Source organism: Ptiloglossa arizonensis, chromosome 6, assembly GCF_051014685.1.
Source record: "Ptiloglossa arizonensis isolate GNS036 chromosome 6, iyPtiAriz1_principal, whole genome shotgun sequence".
In the NCBI taxonomy this organism is placed as follows: domain Eukaryota; kingdom Metazoa; phylum Arthropoda; class Insecta; order Hymenoptera; family Colletidae; genus Ptiloglossa; species Ptiloglossa arizonensis.
In genome coordinates this window covers 18,243,961-18,259,988 of record NC_135053.1, presented here as the reverse complement: position 1 = coordinate 18,259,988, position 16,028 = coordinate 18,243,961, and the positions used below count along the sequence as shown (strand labels likewise).

The window sequence follows — 16,028 nt, the reverse complement described above, 5'->3', positions numbered from 1 at the left end:
ATTTTCATACGCGTTTACTCTATCTTTACCGACATTGGTAGTTCAGTTGAATCTAGTCTGAAAAGAAAAAAGAAAGAACTCTACTTTAAGAAGGATTGTGACGCCATCTAGATAACTAGAAACTTTCCAGAAAGAGAAGGGGGTGTGTTTAGGGTGCTGTACTCCCCTTAAACGGCAAGAATTAATGGACACGTGTGTACACAAAAACATTCGTTGCGTTTAGTCAGTGCAAAGGTAATTCGGATGGACAATTGTGAAGCAGTGAACTGCGATGAGAATTCTCGAATCTGTGAAAAAAAATTGTACTCACGGGAGAACAGGGTAAGAAATAGATGGCGTATGAAATAATTCTTGATAAAATAGTGGAAGCGAACCCTTTTCCGGATTTGGAACCAATTTGAAGGGTCGCACGACAGTTGAATATGATCAGTCAAACGTCAGAGGAACTGATCACCGCTGCACCTCCTGATGTAGAAAAAAGACCCAAGCAAGGCTTAAAACCACGGAAATTGAGTGCAAGAACGTTTGATTTTCTTTGGAGACGTGATTCACGACGTAAGAACGTTCCAGAGAATGAAGAGAAAAAAGAGGATTTGATAGAAGTCAGAATCGTCGAGTGCAATGTTAACAATGTTCTTCCTACTAAAACGTCCTTCAACTTTTTTAAGAACATCAAGAAACACATGCAAGCAAAGAAACTAACAATATGTAAATCAAAACGAAAAGTAAGTATACAAAGATTTTATTGATATGTGGTGTCTAAAAGAAATATTTACAGGAGAACGAGATTCAGGTGACCAGTCATGATATAAATTGTGATTTATTGATGCTTCAAAATGATAGACCTACAATTTCTATCAAGGAAAATAATGTATATGAATTTGAATGTGAAAATACTACTGAAACTGTTGATTGTATAAGTAACAATGAAACTTCAACTGCCACAGAGGTATCTTTTCAAAATGAAGAAATTCTAGAAAGCTTAAATGAAACATTAGAAGATTGTTCAGATATTGAAAGAAAACTAGAAGCAGTCAATGCACAGGCCATTAATGAATTTCAAGCAAATAATTGTGAACCTGTCCCTAACATGTACCCATTATGTTTTGTTAACAACGAACAAGAATTAGAATGCGATGCCACAATAGAAAATACAGTAACAGAGCATCAAATTGAAAATATTCAGAGAAATATAGAAACCAATGAAACAATGAATAATTGTAATAAAGTTATAACAAGTCTTACAGAAGAGCTGCTTAAATTAAGCAACTATGGGTGGTATTGGGGTCCAATATCTGGAAATGAAGCTGATGCTAAATTAATATCTGAACCTGATGGTGCATTTTTGGTCAGGGACTCTTCAGACCATAGGTTTGTATTCTACCAAATATATCCACAGTAGTAAATTCTAACACGTGAAAATTAAATTTTCAATGTTGATTTTTGTGTAGATATGTCCTGACACTTAGTTTTAAATCTTCTGGAAAGTTACTTCATACTCGTATGGAGCACACTGGTGGTTTATTTTCTTTGTGCAACCAAAGTGAAAGCGAAGGATTCAGCTCGGTAGCTGATTTGATCGACTATTCTATGAATTTTAGCCAAACAGCAGTGATTTGTTATTCACGACCTAAGTATCCGGGTCATCCATCTTTTCCAGTCAGGTTAACAAAGCCAGTGAGCAGGTTCACGCAAGTTCGAAGTTTACAATATCTTTGTCGTTTTGTTATCCGTCAAAATACTAGGTTGGATAATATTCATAAATTGCCTTTACCAAAAACTATTAAAGGCTATATAGAGGAAGCACATTATTAATACGAAATTGAAATAAAAGAAAAAGAAAGTACCTTTTAAAAAAGACTTATAACAATGCAAAACGTACTATAAGATGCATCATGTGAACATGAAAGTATTGAAACTGTTATATCATAACGATATGGTTTTTACAGAATGATTTAGTTTTTAGAGATAACAAAAGATAAGATACCAGCAGTTTTTATAAACCTGGAATGCTTGTTCTTAGATCAAAGAAGTATTTTCATTTTTGTAAAAATTGATTCTTACAATTATATCAGTATTATTAATGTTGATAATGAGGCTCACAAAAATGTTAGTATAGGTCATCTCATAGTTCATCATTATCATTTTATTAGAAAGTACGTTACATTATTTAACATAATGTTAATCAACTTGTGAGGTACTTGGCTGTGTAAACATACTTTTTATTATGAAATATTCTTCTGCTCAATTGAATATTAAGGATAAAATCGATCTCTTGTTCAGTGAAGAGATAAAATAATTTTGTATAAAGAGAAAGCTGTATTGCCTTAGTTAACCCAGTAGTGCACATATAAACTGTAACATGAGTATTCACATAAAATGCTCATAGACTCCTAGTAAAAAGTAACATTTATTGATCACAATATATGAAAATTCATATATTTTACGTTCCTTTATTAACTTTAAAATAAGCAAATTTATAAGTTATCTGTCCACTTAACTATTTCTTCTACCAGACATATTTCAAAGCATATTTTGCAAATACTTTTCATATATTTCAGATTCATTCCTTCGTAATATCTCAACATATTAACTAAAACTTAAACTTTTTTCTAGTAGTTGTCTTACAAGAATAATACTTAAGAATCAGTTATCAACTGTTACACTTCTTCCTGATCCCTCAATGGACTGCAACAAAAAATTCTTACGAAGTAAAGAAAATATAACAAAAAGTACTAATTAAACACAAAAATGAACTGACAATGCTACATAAATATACAATACTATATATAAATGTTTAATGTTGCTCTCAAAAGATCTGAAGAAAAATTGAAACACAGTATGCAACAATGTATGAAGAAACTGAGCTGAGTAGCAAAAATATAGGCAACAAAATATAAAATGGATGTTTTACATGTATACTGCCGGGTTAATTGGAACAATATTGCAGGGTAATTGTTAAATACTGTTAAATTTATATTTCTAACAATTTATACTTTTATAACTTGCATGGAAATAGTTAAGATTTATTGAATTTGATAACAAATGTACAGACCTTGTTAAAATAAAATATTAAAATAAATTAGTTGTGATTGCTAATTCAACTTGTTTTTCCTTTTAACTGTTACCATGTTACATGAAGTTATGTACAAGCATATGATTTCTTAAATATATTTCGACTTAAGGTAAATGAATTCGGGTAAAATATTTCAATTGCTTCTTCTCTATGAACAGTCTATTATTTATTCCTCTTCTACCTTAAATTTGGTTTATCTATTCCAATTTAATCCAAGCATATTGCGTGCCTGACAAATAAATAATTGCATTAGACAGAAATCGTTACATGGGTCCATCTTACAAATTTAAAAAACTTACTGTAACAAAAACTGCAGTAGCTGCTTCACTGGCACGACTCAAAGCTTGATCTGGTAGAGCCATATCAGAAGTTGCCGTAAGAACTGCATGAATTTGTGTTGCATCTTTTATTCGCCTTTCCAAAAACTTCCAAGTTTGTTCATGATCTTCACTACTGTCTTGTAACATGTATAATTCTGTAGTCTTATAAATGCCAGCTAATACTACTCTTCTAGTATACCAGTTGATCTAATTAAAAAGATTTGGATGTTTTTAATAAAGTTATTTTATATTTCTGGAAATTGAAATTATATGAAAGTATATTTATCACTCTTACATCAACTGATCTATCACCAGCATAATAACATATATCATCTACTAATGTAAGCAAGTTAGCTAATGACATTAGTACATTAGGTGGAAGTGCCATAAGTGCTAACGCTTGAGGCCATGTTTTTTTGTAAGGAATTACCATTCTTAGTCTTATTACCACAGCATCATATATTTTTAATTTGAGAGCCTCCTTTTCTTCATGATTTTCTTGAGTAGCAAGGGCTTTTTCTTTAAGTATTTTATTTAAGTCATTACTGCATGTCAAATAAAAGTGCTGAACTAAGTCTGCTCCTCGATTGGGAAACAATCCATGAATTACACCAGGGTATCCAATAGACTCTGCACCTTTGGTATATTACTTTTCATTAGCAATATATTTATTTATTATCTGAATTACATACTAAGAAAATTAAATTATATGTTGTTATAGATATTTAATGAATGTTGAATGCATATTAAATTCTATTTACTTTTGAAAATGTATCTCTTTATATAAAGAATTATTTTAGAGTCATCTAGTTAATTGAAATATTATTACAAATTACCAGCACTGATGGCTTGCTGGCTCCATCCTAGATTATGAACAAACTTTAAAGATGCATTAAGAATCTTTGTTTTGATATTTTTCTCATATTCTTCATCACTTTCCTTATTCTGTTCCTGGTTTGATTGCTGTGTAGTAGCATTCTTAGTTTTATTTGTGGCTAATGCCCTACAAGTCCATAAACTTCTAAAACCTATTGAAACCAAAACTCATTTTGAAATTCATTCATTTCATCTCAAAAACCAATGAAAATGTTACTTGATCAAAATTATTATTCTCAGAAAATGGTAAGTCATAGGATTTAAAGAAAAAATAAAATATAAATGGGAAATAATTTTATTTAACAGTAAATAATGTACATTTTATAAATATGTAATTATTATTTTGAAGTTACAACATTAGCATTATGTTCTTTAAAGGAATTATCAGAAATACATTCATTCACTCGAATTAAAATGCTTTCCATCACATCAAGGCCATTTACTGCTTGATAACAAAAAGAAATTTTTTCTGAAACTGGCATTGCTGGTAATTTTTCTCCACCAACAGTTAATGTTATCTCAGCATCATTTTTGTCTAGTACTACATTATCACTTGTTTCATGAGCTTTTTTCTGATTTTCTAAATCTTTTATTTTCACCTTCCAATGTGCTTTGCATAAACTTATTCCTTCTCTTAAAGGTTTTAAATAATCATTTTTTAATTTATCTACTAGATTCCAAATTCCAGTTTGATTGTGCTTATCTCTGAGAAACAGAAATCTTAAAAGATTCAAGTTTGTAATTATTTCATCAGATAATTCTACTAAATCCGATGCACTGCCATGTGGTAACTTATAAACCAATTTCAACAAAGATTCTAAATTACTACCAAGAAAATAAGGAATAGGAGGTGTTGCTTGGAGGCATTCAATAATAGAAGCTTTAAGTATTCCAGTAATTACACTAAGTAAACCTGAATGTTCAATAGTATGGTATAAATGCAGAACAATAAAGTATCTAGCTTGCATATTAAACATTTCAATGTATTCTTGAAAAATATGTAAAGCTTGTTTACGTTCTTCATTGTGATCGCAATATATCATCACTTTCATGATTACATTAAGTAATTCTGAGTAAATATTCAATTCCAGTAACTTTGATGTTAGAGAATGTTTTGTTATTTTCTTTAGAAGTTGATCCATAAGATTTAAGCCTTTGCTAATAGTAATTTTTTCTTCTTCTTGTAGTAGTTTAATAATGAGATATATACATGCTTGAAAGACGTATTGTGAATCATATACCTGTGGAACTTTCTCCCATAAATGTAATTTTGTTATGACATAAAAATAAAAATTTGCATATGCCAAATCTGGTATATTCTCATTCAATTCAAAAAGCATGATTTTAAGATTACAACTTTCTTTGTCTATATCTTTCTTTTTAGGGGAACTCCTTTTACTTCTTGCATTGACAATACTCAAAAACCAAAGCAAGTCTCCAGTAATAAGACTTATTAGTGTTATAATTTTTTCTGGTAATGAATCTGATTCTGATTCTTGATCTTGTAGATAACATAGAGGTTTTCCCATTAAGAAAATGAGGATACTTAAAATGTAATCTCTTAATATGGCACAAGTTTCTGTATCATCATCCTCCAATGCTACTTCATCTACCAATGGTTCTAGAAATGATATAATTGCAATATAAACATTTTGAATTTTATTCTTAATAGTTGTACTTTCTTGAGATTCTTTCTCGGGTATTGGCAAATTCTCAACATAAGACCTTATTGTACTGATACACCATTCTATTGCTTTAGTTTTATCACTCATTTTAGAAAGACTTTTACTAAGTACTTTTAAAATTATACAGAACTTTATGTCATCTTCTGGGTTATCCACTTGTTCTAAAAACTCTAATACTGTCTCACAAGGATTACATTTTTCTGCTACAACATTTAGTATCATTATACAACATTTAATTAGTTCGTCATTATGTTTTGTGTTTTCAGTGGTCAGATAAGATGATGCAATCTGTACAATTTCCCAGGAGGTCTCGTTAATGATATTGTCATAACTACTATCCTCAAAGAGATGGGAAGTTTCTTTGATCTTGTTTTCTTTTAAGTAGTCAGTCAGATCATTAATAAATTTCTTTCTTGGATTCTCCTGAGGCTGCGACATTTTTTCGTCAAATAATTTAAATAATTACATAAAAGGTAGCCTGTTAATAATGTTCACTGTACGAATTTTCTCTCATTGTTTTCATTAAATATAATAATGACATATATCTTTCGCTGCATTCGGTGTTACCATCCCCGTAATGTCATCGTGAATGCTTCTGTATTTATTCTTGAATCGGTGACAAATAAACAAATATATAAAATCTTGATATTTTATTAAGAAAAAAACATTACAAAACAGGTTACGTAGTTAGCTATCAAATATTGAGAAACATCATGCTTTGCCCATGATATCGTATACTATAAACAATACTGTGCAATACCCACACAATCAATGCAAAATATATAAAATAGAAATTGCGTAAACGAGTGCAATCATCACACGTATTAAAAGTCTCACAATATTTTTCTCATGAATCAGATAATTTGTTTGCAAATTTTAACAATACAAATGCCAAGATCAAAATGATGCGCGTATAAATTACGATTGGTATATATTATTAATAAAGGAAGCTCGCTCACCATTTATTGAAAGACCTTTTCGAATTAATAAAATGCTAGACATAGCCATGCTAATAGTTTTAAATAAACTACTTGTCACGCATTTATCGGCACACGATAAAACTGCAATTATTATTTTACTTGTAAGGTTTCGTTTATAGACAAACTTTGTGGACTGTACTTAAATTTCTGACTTACTTATGGCTCTACCTTAACAACCTATCCGTTTTCATTTATTTTCTCACTTTTAAATTACTATAATAAATAGAAATTAGACATCTCATTAAAAAAGGAAAAGCATAACTTAGTTACAGAAATAATCATTTAAAAACGATTTGTCAATAATAATTCGAAATTCAGAATTAATTCTTATTTCCTACGAGGGCACTACTTGTCTTAGGGAGACATCATTGATTGTGCGATATCGGTGTCTACTTACAAACTTGTTTATGCCAAAAAATGCGATAAAGTACTGTGAAAACAAAGCTGCGGACAGGTTAAGGGAATTTGAAGTGTTCGAGTTGTGTGTTTAGTGTAAGTCAAGTTGGAAATGGAAAATAGTGGTGAAAGTGGCGATGACGGAGGACCTTTGGGTCCGACTGCATTCCTTAGTGGAGGTGGTGTTTCCGCATCGTATATCAGTGTACAATCAGACGACATGGAAGGTAGGTTAAAGATGTTTTGAATTTTTTTGAAATGCTAATAAAAAGTTCTTTAATATCATAAAATATGATCACTTCCTTAGTGGAAAATGAACCATAATTTATTGTTTCTAACAAGTGACAGTTTCCTATTTCAGTATTATACCATGTTGTTAATGCAAATAAATTGATGGACAATAGTTCAATCTAATTTATAGAATTCAAATTGAAATATTCAATAGATACTCAAACAAAGAAAGTTTCGGTATTATTTAACAACATATAAAACTTGATACAATATTTACATTTAAGTAATTATACATTTGATAACTATTTCATTTTGAAATTACTTAATACATATCATACGTTGAAAAAGTTTGAAAACCTTAATAAATAGAATAGTTTTAAAGAAAAGAGTATAAATTTAAATACTGATTTTACAATGTTTTTATACAATTTGATAAGTCATTATATCGATTGAAGCTAACATTTTTGCTTAGATGATCCTGAGAATACAGATGATTCCAATCATGGAGCAAGTGATCCATTGCAAGGCGCTGGAGGTGGTAGTGGAGGAGGTCCTTTACGTGAACAAGACCGGTTTCTTCCAATAGCAAATGTTGCTAAAATTATGAAAAGGGCTATACCAGAAACAGGAAAGATAGCTAAAGATGCACGTGAATGCGTTCAAGAATGTGTATCTGAATTCATATCATTCATCACATCTGAAGCAAGCGATCGGTGTCACATGGAAAAACGTAAAACTATTAATGGTGAAGACATTTTATTTGCAATGACAACTCTTGGTTTTGATAATTATGTGGAACCATTAAAAGTATATCTACAAAAATATCGAGAAGCAACAAAAGGAGATAATCCTCCAGGTAGTGGTACACCAACAGGCAATGGAAAAGCTGAACCTCAAGGAACTATATATGAGGATCAGTTATTTGCCATTGCTGCAACTGCATCCAGTGCTACCACCTCTGACACACCTGTTATATACAGTTATACGTCCACCGATCAAATGCAATTCCAACTTTCCTGATCAGTGCAGTTTAAAGTGATGTTAATATAAATTATACAATGTGAAACGCGATTTACGGAACAGCTACTTTGACTATCGCGTATCATTTTCACGCGTGACTGCGTTTTGTAAAAAAAAACTGTAAAATCAGTTTCAATGGTAAGCTGATCTTATACTACGAGAATAGAATGTGAATGTTCTAAAATCTCGGAAAGGAGGTAAATTAAGCTTAGGCAAACCTTGTAAAGAAAATATGAACGTGGAAGGAAATAAACCAGGAGGCAGTTGAAGGCTCATTGATAATTATTTTTTACTTTTTCAAACACGGTAGGGGTAGAAAAACGTAGCCGATTGTTTATTTTTCTATTATTTTTAAGCACTAAAATTCGCATTGAACTAGAATTAGGCTGTGATGGTTGTTGCGAAAACGGTTCAGGTCGAATGGAGATTAGATATTCTATATTGGACAAGAACCGGCAGTTAATCGGCGTGTTGATTTTCGTAGAAAACGTTCGTAATGGTGTTTTCACTCTGGTAATTGGGCAGGAGAGAGCAAGAGCTCGTGTGCTTTTGTTGACGATGATGCTGGGCCACTTGACGACGTGGCCGATTGCTGTTGTTGCTGTTGTTGTTGCGCTGGTGACAAAAGTGAGGCGGTAGGCAATGCTCCAGTTGGACGCGCTTCTGTTTTCCTCACTTTCTCCTTCTTGTCAGAAACAACATGGCAAATACGCCAGCGGCATTGACCGCAACGACATAAACAGAGGCAGAGCAGCACCCGAAATAGGCAACACAGTAAACCGGCGCACAGTAGCGAAGGACCCACCAGCCTCAATTCCGGACTGAGGAATCCTTTCTCTCCAGTGCCGACAAACGAGATAACTAATCCGAGCGCTGTAGTTCCCAGCCCCGCATAAAGTACGGTATTCACTGCCGCACTAACTTCTCCTCTACGACGGTTTGCATTACTGCTTCCATCTTCTTCGTCATCTTCTCCACTGCTTCCATAACAATAGCTCGCGTCTCTTATCTAAAAACAATGATTGTATTGCATCCGATATTCTATACTTGTTTGAAGTGAAGGAAATTTCAGTATAGTCAAAATAATAACAGTTTTAGTACATACATTTAACATATGTTAGCAGATCAATAGTTTTGTGCAATTCATTTTCAATACTCTTTCACTTTGGTTTTTGTGCTTGTAAAAAAAATTTATATTATTGTGATTAGTAAACGCCTGTTTACCCTGTTCCTTTTCATCCATCGTCGATGAGCTTCGCATTGCTTTGTCTTGTAGCCATCCCCGCGGCAACCATGAGGTGACATAGGAGACAAAGGAAGGGGAGAAGGTCTGCTGCATCCTTGCCATGCTGCTTTGCCAGGTCCTCCACCACACTGAAATTATTCTACACTGAGGTATTACTGTTACAAAGTACTTATGATAACTATAATTATGATCATTCAATGTTTTAACACTATAAAAGATTTTAACAGTATATTTTAACTAATAAAATTTTGAACAATCTACAAACATTAAGTTCTTTTCAATGTTCCTTTTCCATTTGATTATAAATATTTGAACTGTTGTATAAAATATAAATAAGTAATGAAACATAAAACAGAATTATATTATGATTATGTAATTTACATCTTTCTCTATCATTTTAAACATTTTCTATAATTTTTTTACTATGTTATTATACACGCATAATTAATGTTTTCTGTCCTCGTTACTCAGCACATTAATGATAATATAAAAAACATGCATGCATGTACTAAATAGAACACAGAAAAACTTGTATACATGTAACCAATTGAAACATGTATAAACGTTTATACGTACATGTATTGTAGAATTTGTTTACATAAGTACACTGTAATCATTGCAATCTGATCGACAATAAAGAATTGGTTAAATATAATTAGTAACAGTTATTAACCTTTGAGCATGAAGTACTATGTAGTGCATGTAAGAGTTATAATCTATTGTATCATAATATAACTCAACCTCAAGTTTATTATTACGTACCTTAAATTAAGATCTTAAATTTAATTGCATAATTTTTATTTGAAGAAAGTTTCTCTGAATGAAATTGAAGTGAATAAAATTAAAGTGTGCTTTTAAAATGAAAAATCATTCGCTATATTTCAAAAAAAAATTTCTAATTTAGTAATAATGTATATTAACCTTTATTAGAAGATTTAAATGTAATATAAAGACATAACAAATTTGAAATATTTTTGTGAATAAAATATTTTTATACATTCGAATATATATAAATTTTCTTAGCGATTTAATTTTAGAATATAAACCAAATTTAGTGCACAGTGATATAAAAAACATTGATATATTTTGTAATATGACAAAGTAAAGTAGATAAATACCAAATATACACTACATTATGTTATTTTCTCAAAAAGGGGAAAGAATAACAGTTACCCACTGATGCCAATAGCTTATCGTCGACGAAACAGGACATTGGAATGATTTGATACTTACCCCATAAACATAAGATCGTGGGGGATATCGTGGAAGCGGCGGAATAAGTCTGGTTGCCAAGTTGGAGGGTAATTCTCTAAAGTTCACCACCTTACCCCCCCGTAACCGTTGCTTCTCCCTTCTAATTAATAAAGCAGCCTGCATTCCGCTCATTCATTTGCCTGTTTTATTGATCGTTAAGATCCCGACCGTCCTTCTCCACCTCCTCTTTCTCCTTTCCACTTTTTTTTTTATGCACGGTACAATTGAATATTTCTGTTTCCCTCCTCTGCCTCAACAAAAAATCAGAGACCACACAAGTTCCTCCTTAAATATCTCCTGGTCCAGCTTGGTACCAGGCACTACAACTTACTCCTAACATTGCACTGTCTGCCTCCTGCATTAGTCGATGCTTGTATCCGCTGGTAGGAACCAGTAGAGGCATAATAATAACTAAAAATTACAATTTATGGATAACCAGCTGACGAACCTGGGGCCGTTCGAGGATGTGTTACCGCGGGTTTAGATACGCCACCAGACAGCCGATCGATGGTGTGTTCCTAATATAAGTAAAGGTGTGCCAGCAAGAGAAGGTGCAGAGTGCAACGAGGATTATCAAAAAACTTGTACAAGGACTGCGAGAAGAACATGATAGGGTAACCTAGCAAGAGCAACTAACGTGATAGAGAAAGAAGAGAAACAGAGCTATAAAATAGAGATAGTGAAATGACCCTAGAGCAATTAAGTTACTGCTGAACAATCTACCCACCTGTAGCTCCGAAGAAGATGGCGAAACTCGGAGATCGAGGATCGATGGTGGCGGGAAAGGGAAATTATTGGATTTAGTGGCGCAAGTAACCGAACTGGGTGATTCGAGGGAAAGCGGTGGTGGCGATATTGGGAATTGGATTGGAGAGACAGGTGCGACTTGCTGACACTTCTCAACATGACGCCGTCGATCGATGCTCGGATGGAATGTAGATGACGGTGGTTGTGGCTGTGGTGTGGAAGATGGTGGAACAACGTGCGGACGCGCAAATTTGCTCGGGTGATGGTGGTGGTGTTGGTGTTGGTGTTGATGGAAGTGGTGCTGAGAAGCTGGAATCGTCTTCAGCCGTGATGGAATCGTACTCTCGGCGGCGCGCTTGTTCAGCTGCAATCGTTTCTGCTTCCTCCTGTTCGCTATACTGGCGCCACCCGCAGCTGCGTACATCGCTCCGCACCCCGATTATACTCTTCCCGGTTTAACGCCTTCGGGCCAGGCGTTCTTTCTGTTACGAGCTTAGCTCCCTTTGCATCGTCTTCCTGTCTTTTTTTCCTCTGGAAAGGCAAGAAATGTGACGGAAATCCGCCCGCTATTGGCGGCCGTCATTCTATTCTACGAGCTAAATATTCTAGCGAAAAGCACGTGAAAAGCTTTTTATTTACAGCGATATTTACATACGGCTACTAAAAACAAGTAGCAGCAATGCGTACAAGGATACTATGTTTACTATTATTTTTAAATATAACTCAAAAATCTATTGCTTACTTTGTCTCAGTTTTTTTTAACTTATTGTTTATTATAAGTTTTAAAAAATGGAAATATTATTTCAGCACAATGTTTACAATGACTCTAAAATACTTAATATGTTATATTTTTCTCTATTCATGAGATGTACAAGTTAGGAAAACGTAAGATATTAACATCTATCATTATATTTGTTTCTACTTATTGAAGGTAAGCATCTATGAGCGTTGTATATACATTAATGATTTATACATAGGTACAAAGCAAACATGGGATCGTTTACAAAGCTAATATAATTCGAAGAAAACTTTCATCGTGTCTTTTTTTGCTTCCATGATTTAAAAAAAAATTAAGATTGTTATCTTCAATATTTTTAACGTAAATTGTTCTTAAATACAACCGAATATACAGTGTTTATTTAAAAAGAATATGTTATAAATATTTATCAAAAATTATTATTTGACAATTTATCGTTAATAAATATTCGAATTTACATATGTTACGTCAACGGGGCACATTTTAGCGATTAAAATATTCTTCATAAATGATTGTCTACATGATTTTTTATTTTTTACTTCAAAAATTGTTCTAATTGTACATTACGGAGAGACCTCTGCATTGACACCTTTCTAGTCTGCCCCTTGACCCGTCAATGGGTCAAGTGGTTCCGACACAAATGTAACAAATCGAAAAACCCTCTTCTCCCTCTTCGTTTTTTGCTGCGACATGTTCCAGTTATCCCTTCCTATCCCACCCCGTCATATTCTTTCTTCATTTCATCCCTTCTCCTTCCCGCACTTTATCACGTTCGTTTTCAGTTCTCTTCCGCTATCTATCTCTGTCACCTAATCTTTCCCCACCCCACGCATCGCTCTATCCTTTATTCTCTTCCCTAATTCTTGTCTATTATTTTTGTTGTAAGTGATCAGTGTTTGCAGAAAAGATTCATAGACGGGGAACGTAAACAAATCATGTATGAAAACCACGCCACGATGTTCCATGCGAAGTATAATAGTATTAATTACGGCGCTACAAAATCATACGTTGTTTATATTTTTAGAGTTTCGACTCGATGCGAAAAAAATTTAAAGAAACTAATGATTTCATATAAAGAAATAAGCGTACAGAGATGGTCACCGTGTACATCCATGTATCGGGGGCAACAATCAAATGTATAGTCAATGGAAGAGAATATAGTGAACTCATCAATTAAATATACCGTGAAAAATGTATGTGAGTGTACAACGATGAGGGTCGCAAGAGGTACAATCTTAGACGACAGAATTCGGTAATCAACAGTGTTTGATAAATTTCAAGTAATCGAGTAATAATAAGCGTAATGCTACATGGAAAACAACACTTTTCGCGTGTTCGACCTACAAGGATATCAAATTTAACGTAACGCTCGAGCATGCCCCGAGGACTTCACTATGTCTCTTCCGCCTGACTACATACATACATACATACATATATATGTATATATACGCTCATGCAATGATACGTGCGTGCACGAAGCGGGTAAAAAAAGAATACAGAAAGCTAAATAACGTGAAGTCCCAGAAACAAAAATGGGTTGAAGGACCGTCAAGATCCGCGATGAACACGACTCGATGACAGATCGTCTACCTACTGGGTATCTCCTAAAAAGAAAGAGCGAATGAAGCGCGTAAAAAAATAAAAGGCTGGCTGGTGGCCGGCGGGCACGTCACATTTATTATTTTCCCTCTTTTTTTTTTCACGCTGGGAGAACGCGCAATTGACAGAGCGGTTTGTACAAATAACGACGGCCAACGACGACGAGGACGACGACGAAACAATGAAGGCTTTCTTTCTCTCCCCCCCCCCCCCCCCTTTCAGCAACACATATCTTTCGATCTTTTTTTTTTTTTCATTTCAAATCGCTAGCAACTGCTGCAGCAACGTCGGCGGCGGTTCGACGGCGGCGGCAGCAACAGCAATAGCAAAGCAGGCATCAAGTCAGCCAGCAACACCAAAAGGCTGCGCGTACCAACGACTCGGGGTAACCACTGCACCGTGTTCGACCTGCCTCTCTCCGATCCTCTCGCTTCGACTACGTAGACGACATTTTCCCGTTCGTTGTGCCTTTTTTTCCCTATGTCGCCACTGTTCTTTGTTTCCTTTTTTTTCTCTCTCCTGTCACGAGAAACACCAAACAGCCACCGTGGATGGACACGCACGCACACAGTTGCACGGAGGACACACGCACTGGTCTGTGGGGGAGGGAGAGGGGGGGCGCGAAGGGGATACGCGGGCCACGAATCCAGGACACGGTCCCCGTGTGACACACGGCGCGTATCACTCGCTCGGTGCGATTAACGCAGCCTCCATCGTTATCCCGCACTTCGTAGACGCGCCCGTTTCTCCCGAGCAACCACCGACTGAGCACCGCGACCGACCGCGCGCGGTTACCTCTGCCCTCCAGCTCGGCAGCCCCCTCCTGTAGCCCTCGCACGCGCGCTACGTCGCTCGATTACGTACAGTGTGTGTCAAAAGTGAGTATACACCTTGCGAACGTGATAGATCACGATACAGGACAGAATCGCCGTTGCGTTCGTTTGCTGTTCGCGATATATAGAGGTTTTAATCGGTAATTCCTTCTCCTTGCAAACATTTAATCGTTAAATAAAACCATATTGCTAAATTGAGTCTGTTTCTTTGACATTGTTCCACGAATCAATCGTCGATTATACTTTTTCACGCTTATGCAAACCCCGTGCAATCGATGCTCGTCAAATTATGTCCGCACTCACGGGGCTTTGCTTTTTATTAGATACGTTTCTAGGTAATTGGACCGAATTCGTGGTAACCTTTCTTTACTGTTCTTTTGCGATTAATGGTACTTTTATCGTGGTTAAATTTCTTGGCTGACTTCAATATCGATATATTAAATAATTCTGTACGCTACTTGTTGCCATATATTTACGATTACAATCACTGTTGTCGTTACATGATTTCGGTTTGATAATGTTCGTATTTATTGTAACGATTTTTCCTGTATTGCATAACTTTACAAGATAATTTTCAATTTATTAGCGGTTTTTATTAGCGGATTTGGGCGTTTGTTTAGAACGCTAAGACATCTTACTGAATTAGGTTACTTTTGCTTGTTTAATTAAATATGTTACAGGACTGTGAATTTTGTATTCACGAGGTATATACTTATTTTTTACTCAAACTATACGTATTTCGTTCAACCGTCTTTACAAAAATTTGTTACTGGGGGCTAACAATCGGTAGTGAGCCGGGAATTTTAATGAAATTTGAAAAAGAAGTTTGTGATATTTGTATAGTATAAAGTTTTAAGTTTAAATTTCTTATAAAGAAGTATTTTTTAATATATATACATGTATTGTTGCTATATTTGTACTTAGAGATTACATTTTTAGAATGTAAAATTGAAAAAGAATAAATAAGGTCACGTGATTTGAACCCAAACCTTCCTCTTATTATAGGCA

At 34.4% G+C, this 16,028-nt stretch overlaps 4 protein-coding genes across 6 annotated transcripts; 2 read left to right on the top strand and 2 right to left on the bottom strand.

The window, feature by feature from the left end:
* The first annotated feature begins 157 nt into the window (after positions 1–157).
* On the top strand, positions 158–3,098 carry LOC143147869 (uncharacterized). Its single transcript, XM_076313552.1, has 3 exons — positions 158–725; positions 779–1,371; positions 1,452–3,098. Exons 1-3 carry the CDS (start codon positions 423–425, stop codon positions 1,813–1,815), a joined length of 1,260 nt encoding a protein of 419 aa, XP_076169667.1. The 5' UTR covers positions 158–422; the 3' UTR covers positions 1,816–3,098.
* On the bottom strand, positions 2,132–7,066 carry Coq9 (ubiquinone biosynthesis protein COQ9, mitochondrial). 2 transcript variants are annotated; one of them, XM_076313550.1, is made up of 5 exons: positions 6,917–7,061; positions 4,233–4,424; positions 3,692–4,032; positions 3,376–3,603; positions 2,132–3,305 (listed from the first exon to the last, which is right to left on the bottom strand). In XM_076313550.1, exons 1-5 carry the CDS (start codon positions 6,963–6,965, stop codon positions 3,270–3,272), a joined length of 846 nt encoding a protein of 281 aa, XP_076169665.1. In that variant the 5' UTR covers positions 6,966–7,061; the 3' UTR covers positions 2,132–3,269. The 2 variants fall into 2 exon arrangements, with proteins under 2 accessions (XP_076169665.1, XP_076169664.1); XM_076313549.1 differs by lacking the exons at positions 2,132–3,305; positions 3,376–3,603; positions 3,692–4,032; positions 4,233–4,424 and adding an exon at positions 4,520–6,563 and having other exon boundaries at positions 6,917–7,066.
* A 147-nt stretch (positions 7,067–7,213) lies between these two features.
* Nf-yb (nuclear factor Y-box B) lies at positions 7,214–8,859 on the top strand. The gene is made up of 2 exons (XM_076313556.1): positions 7,214–7,560; positions 8,037–8,859. The coding sequence occupies exons 1-2, from the start codon at positions 7,446–7,448 to the stop codon at positions 8,582–8,584; spliced, it is 663 nt and encodes a 220-aa protein (XP_076169671.1). The 5' UTR covers positions 7,214–7,445; the 3' UTR covers positions 8,585–8,859.
* A 55-nt stretch (positions 8,860–8,914) lies between these two features.
* On the bottom strand, positions 8,915–14,699 carry LOC143147870 (uncharacterized). Of its 2 annotated transcripts, XM_076313553.1 has the most exons (4): positions 14,561–14,699; positions 11,812–12,362; positions 9,809–9,958; positions 8,915–9,593 (listed from the first exon to the last, which is right to left on the bottom strand). In XM_076313553.1, exons 2-4 carry the CDS (start codon positions 12,253–12,255, stop codon positions 9,090–9,092), a joined length of 1,098 nt encoding a protein of 365 aa, XP_076169668.1. In that variant the 5' UTR covers positions 12,256–12,362; positions 14,561–14,699; the 3' UTR covers positions 8,915–9,089. The 2 variants fall into 2 exon arrangements, with proteins under 2 accessions (XP_076169668.1, XP_076169669.1); XM_076313554.1 differs by lacking the exon at positions 14,561–14,699 and having other exon boundaries at positions 11,812–12,890.
* Positions 14,700–16,028: the final 1,329 nt, after the last annotated feature.

Bases quoted from the DNA above. Each gene is read 5' to 3' on its own strand.
- LOC143147869 (XM_076313552.1), top strand. From the start codon at position 423: ATGATCAGTCAAACGTCAGAGGAACTGATCACCGCTGCACCTCCTGAT. The intron at 726-778 runs GTAAGTATACAA...AAATATTTACAG, and splicing joins TATGTAAATCAAAACGAAAA to GAGAACGAGATTCAGGTGAC. The intron at 1,372-1,451 runs GTTTGTATTCTA...ATTTTTGTGTAG, and splicing joins AGGGACTCTTCAGACCATAG to ATATGTCCTGACACTTAGTT.
- Coq9 (XM_076313549.1), bottom strand. From the start codon at position 6,395: ATGTCGCAGCCTCAGGAGAATCCAAGAAAGAAATTTATTAATGATCTG.
- Nf-yb (XM_076313556.1), top strand. From the start codon at position 7,446: ATGGAAAATAGTGGTGAAAGTGGCGATGACGGAGGACCTTTGGGTCCG. The intron at 7,561-8,036 runs GTAGGTTAAAGA...ATTTTTGCTTAG, and splicing joins ACAATCAGACGACATGGAAG to ATGATCCTGAGAATACAGAT.
- LOC143147870 (XM_076313553.1), bottom strand. From the start codon at position 12,255: ATGTACGCAGCTGCGGGTGGCGCCAGTATAGCGAACAGGAGGAAGCAG. The intron at 9,959-11,811 runs GTGGGTAGATTG...GAATAATTTCAG, and splicing joins CATCTTCTTCGGAGCTACAG to TGTGGTGGAGGACCTGGCAA. The intron at 9,594-9,808 runs GTAAACAGGCGT...CATTGTTTTTAG, and splicing joins GATGGATGAAAAGGAACAGG to ATAAGAGACGCGAGCTATTG.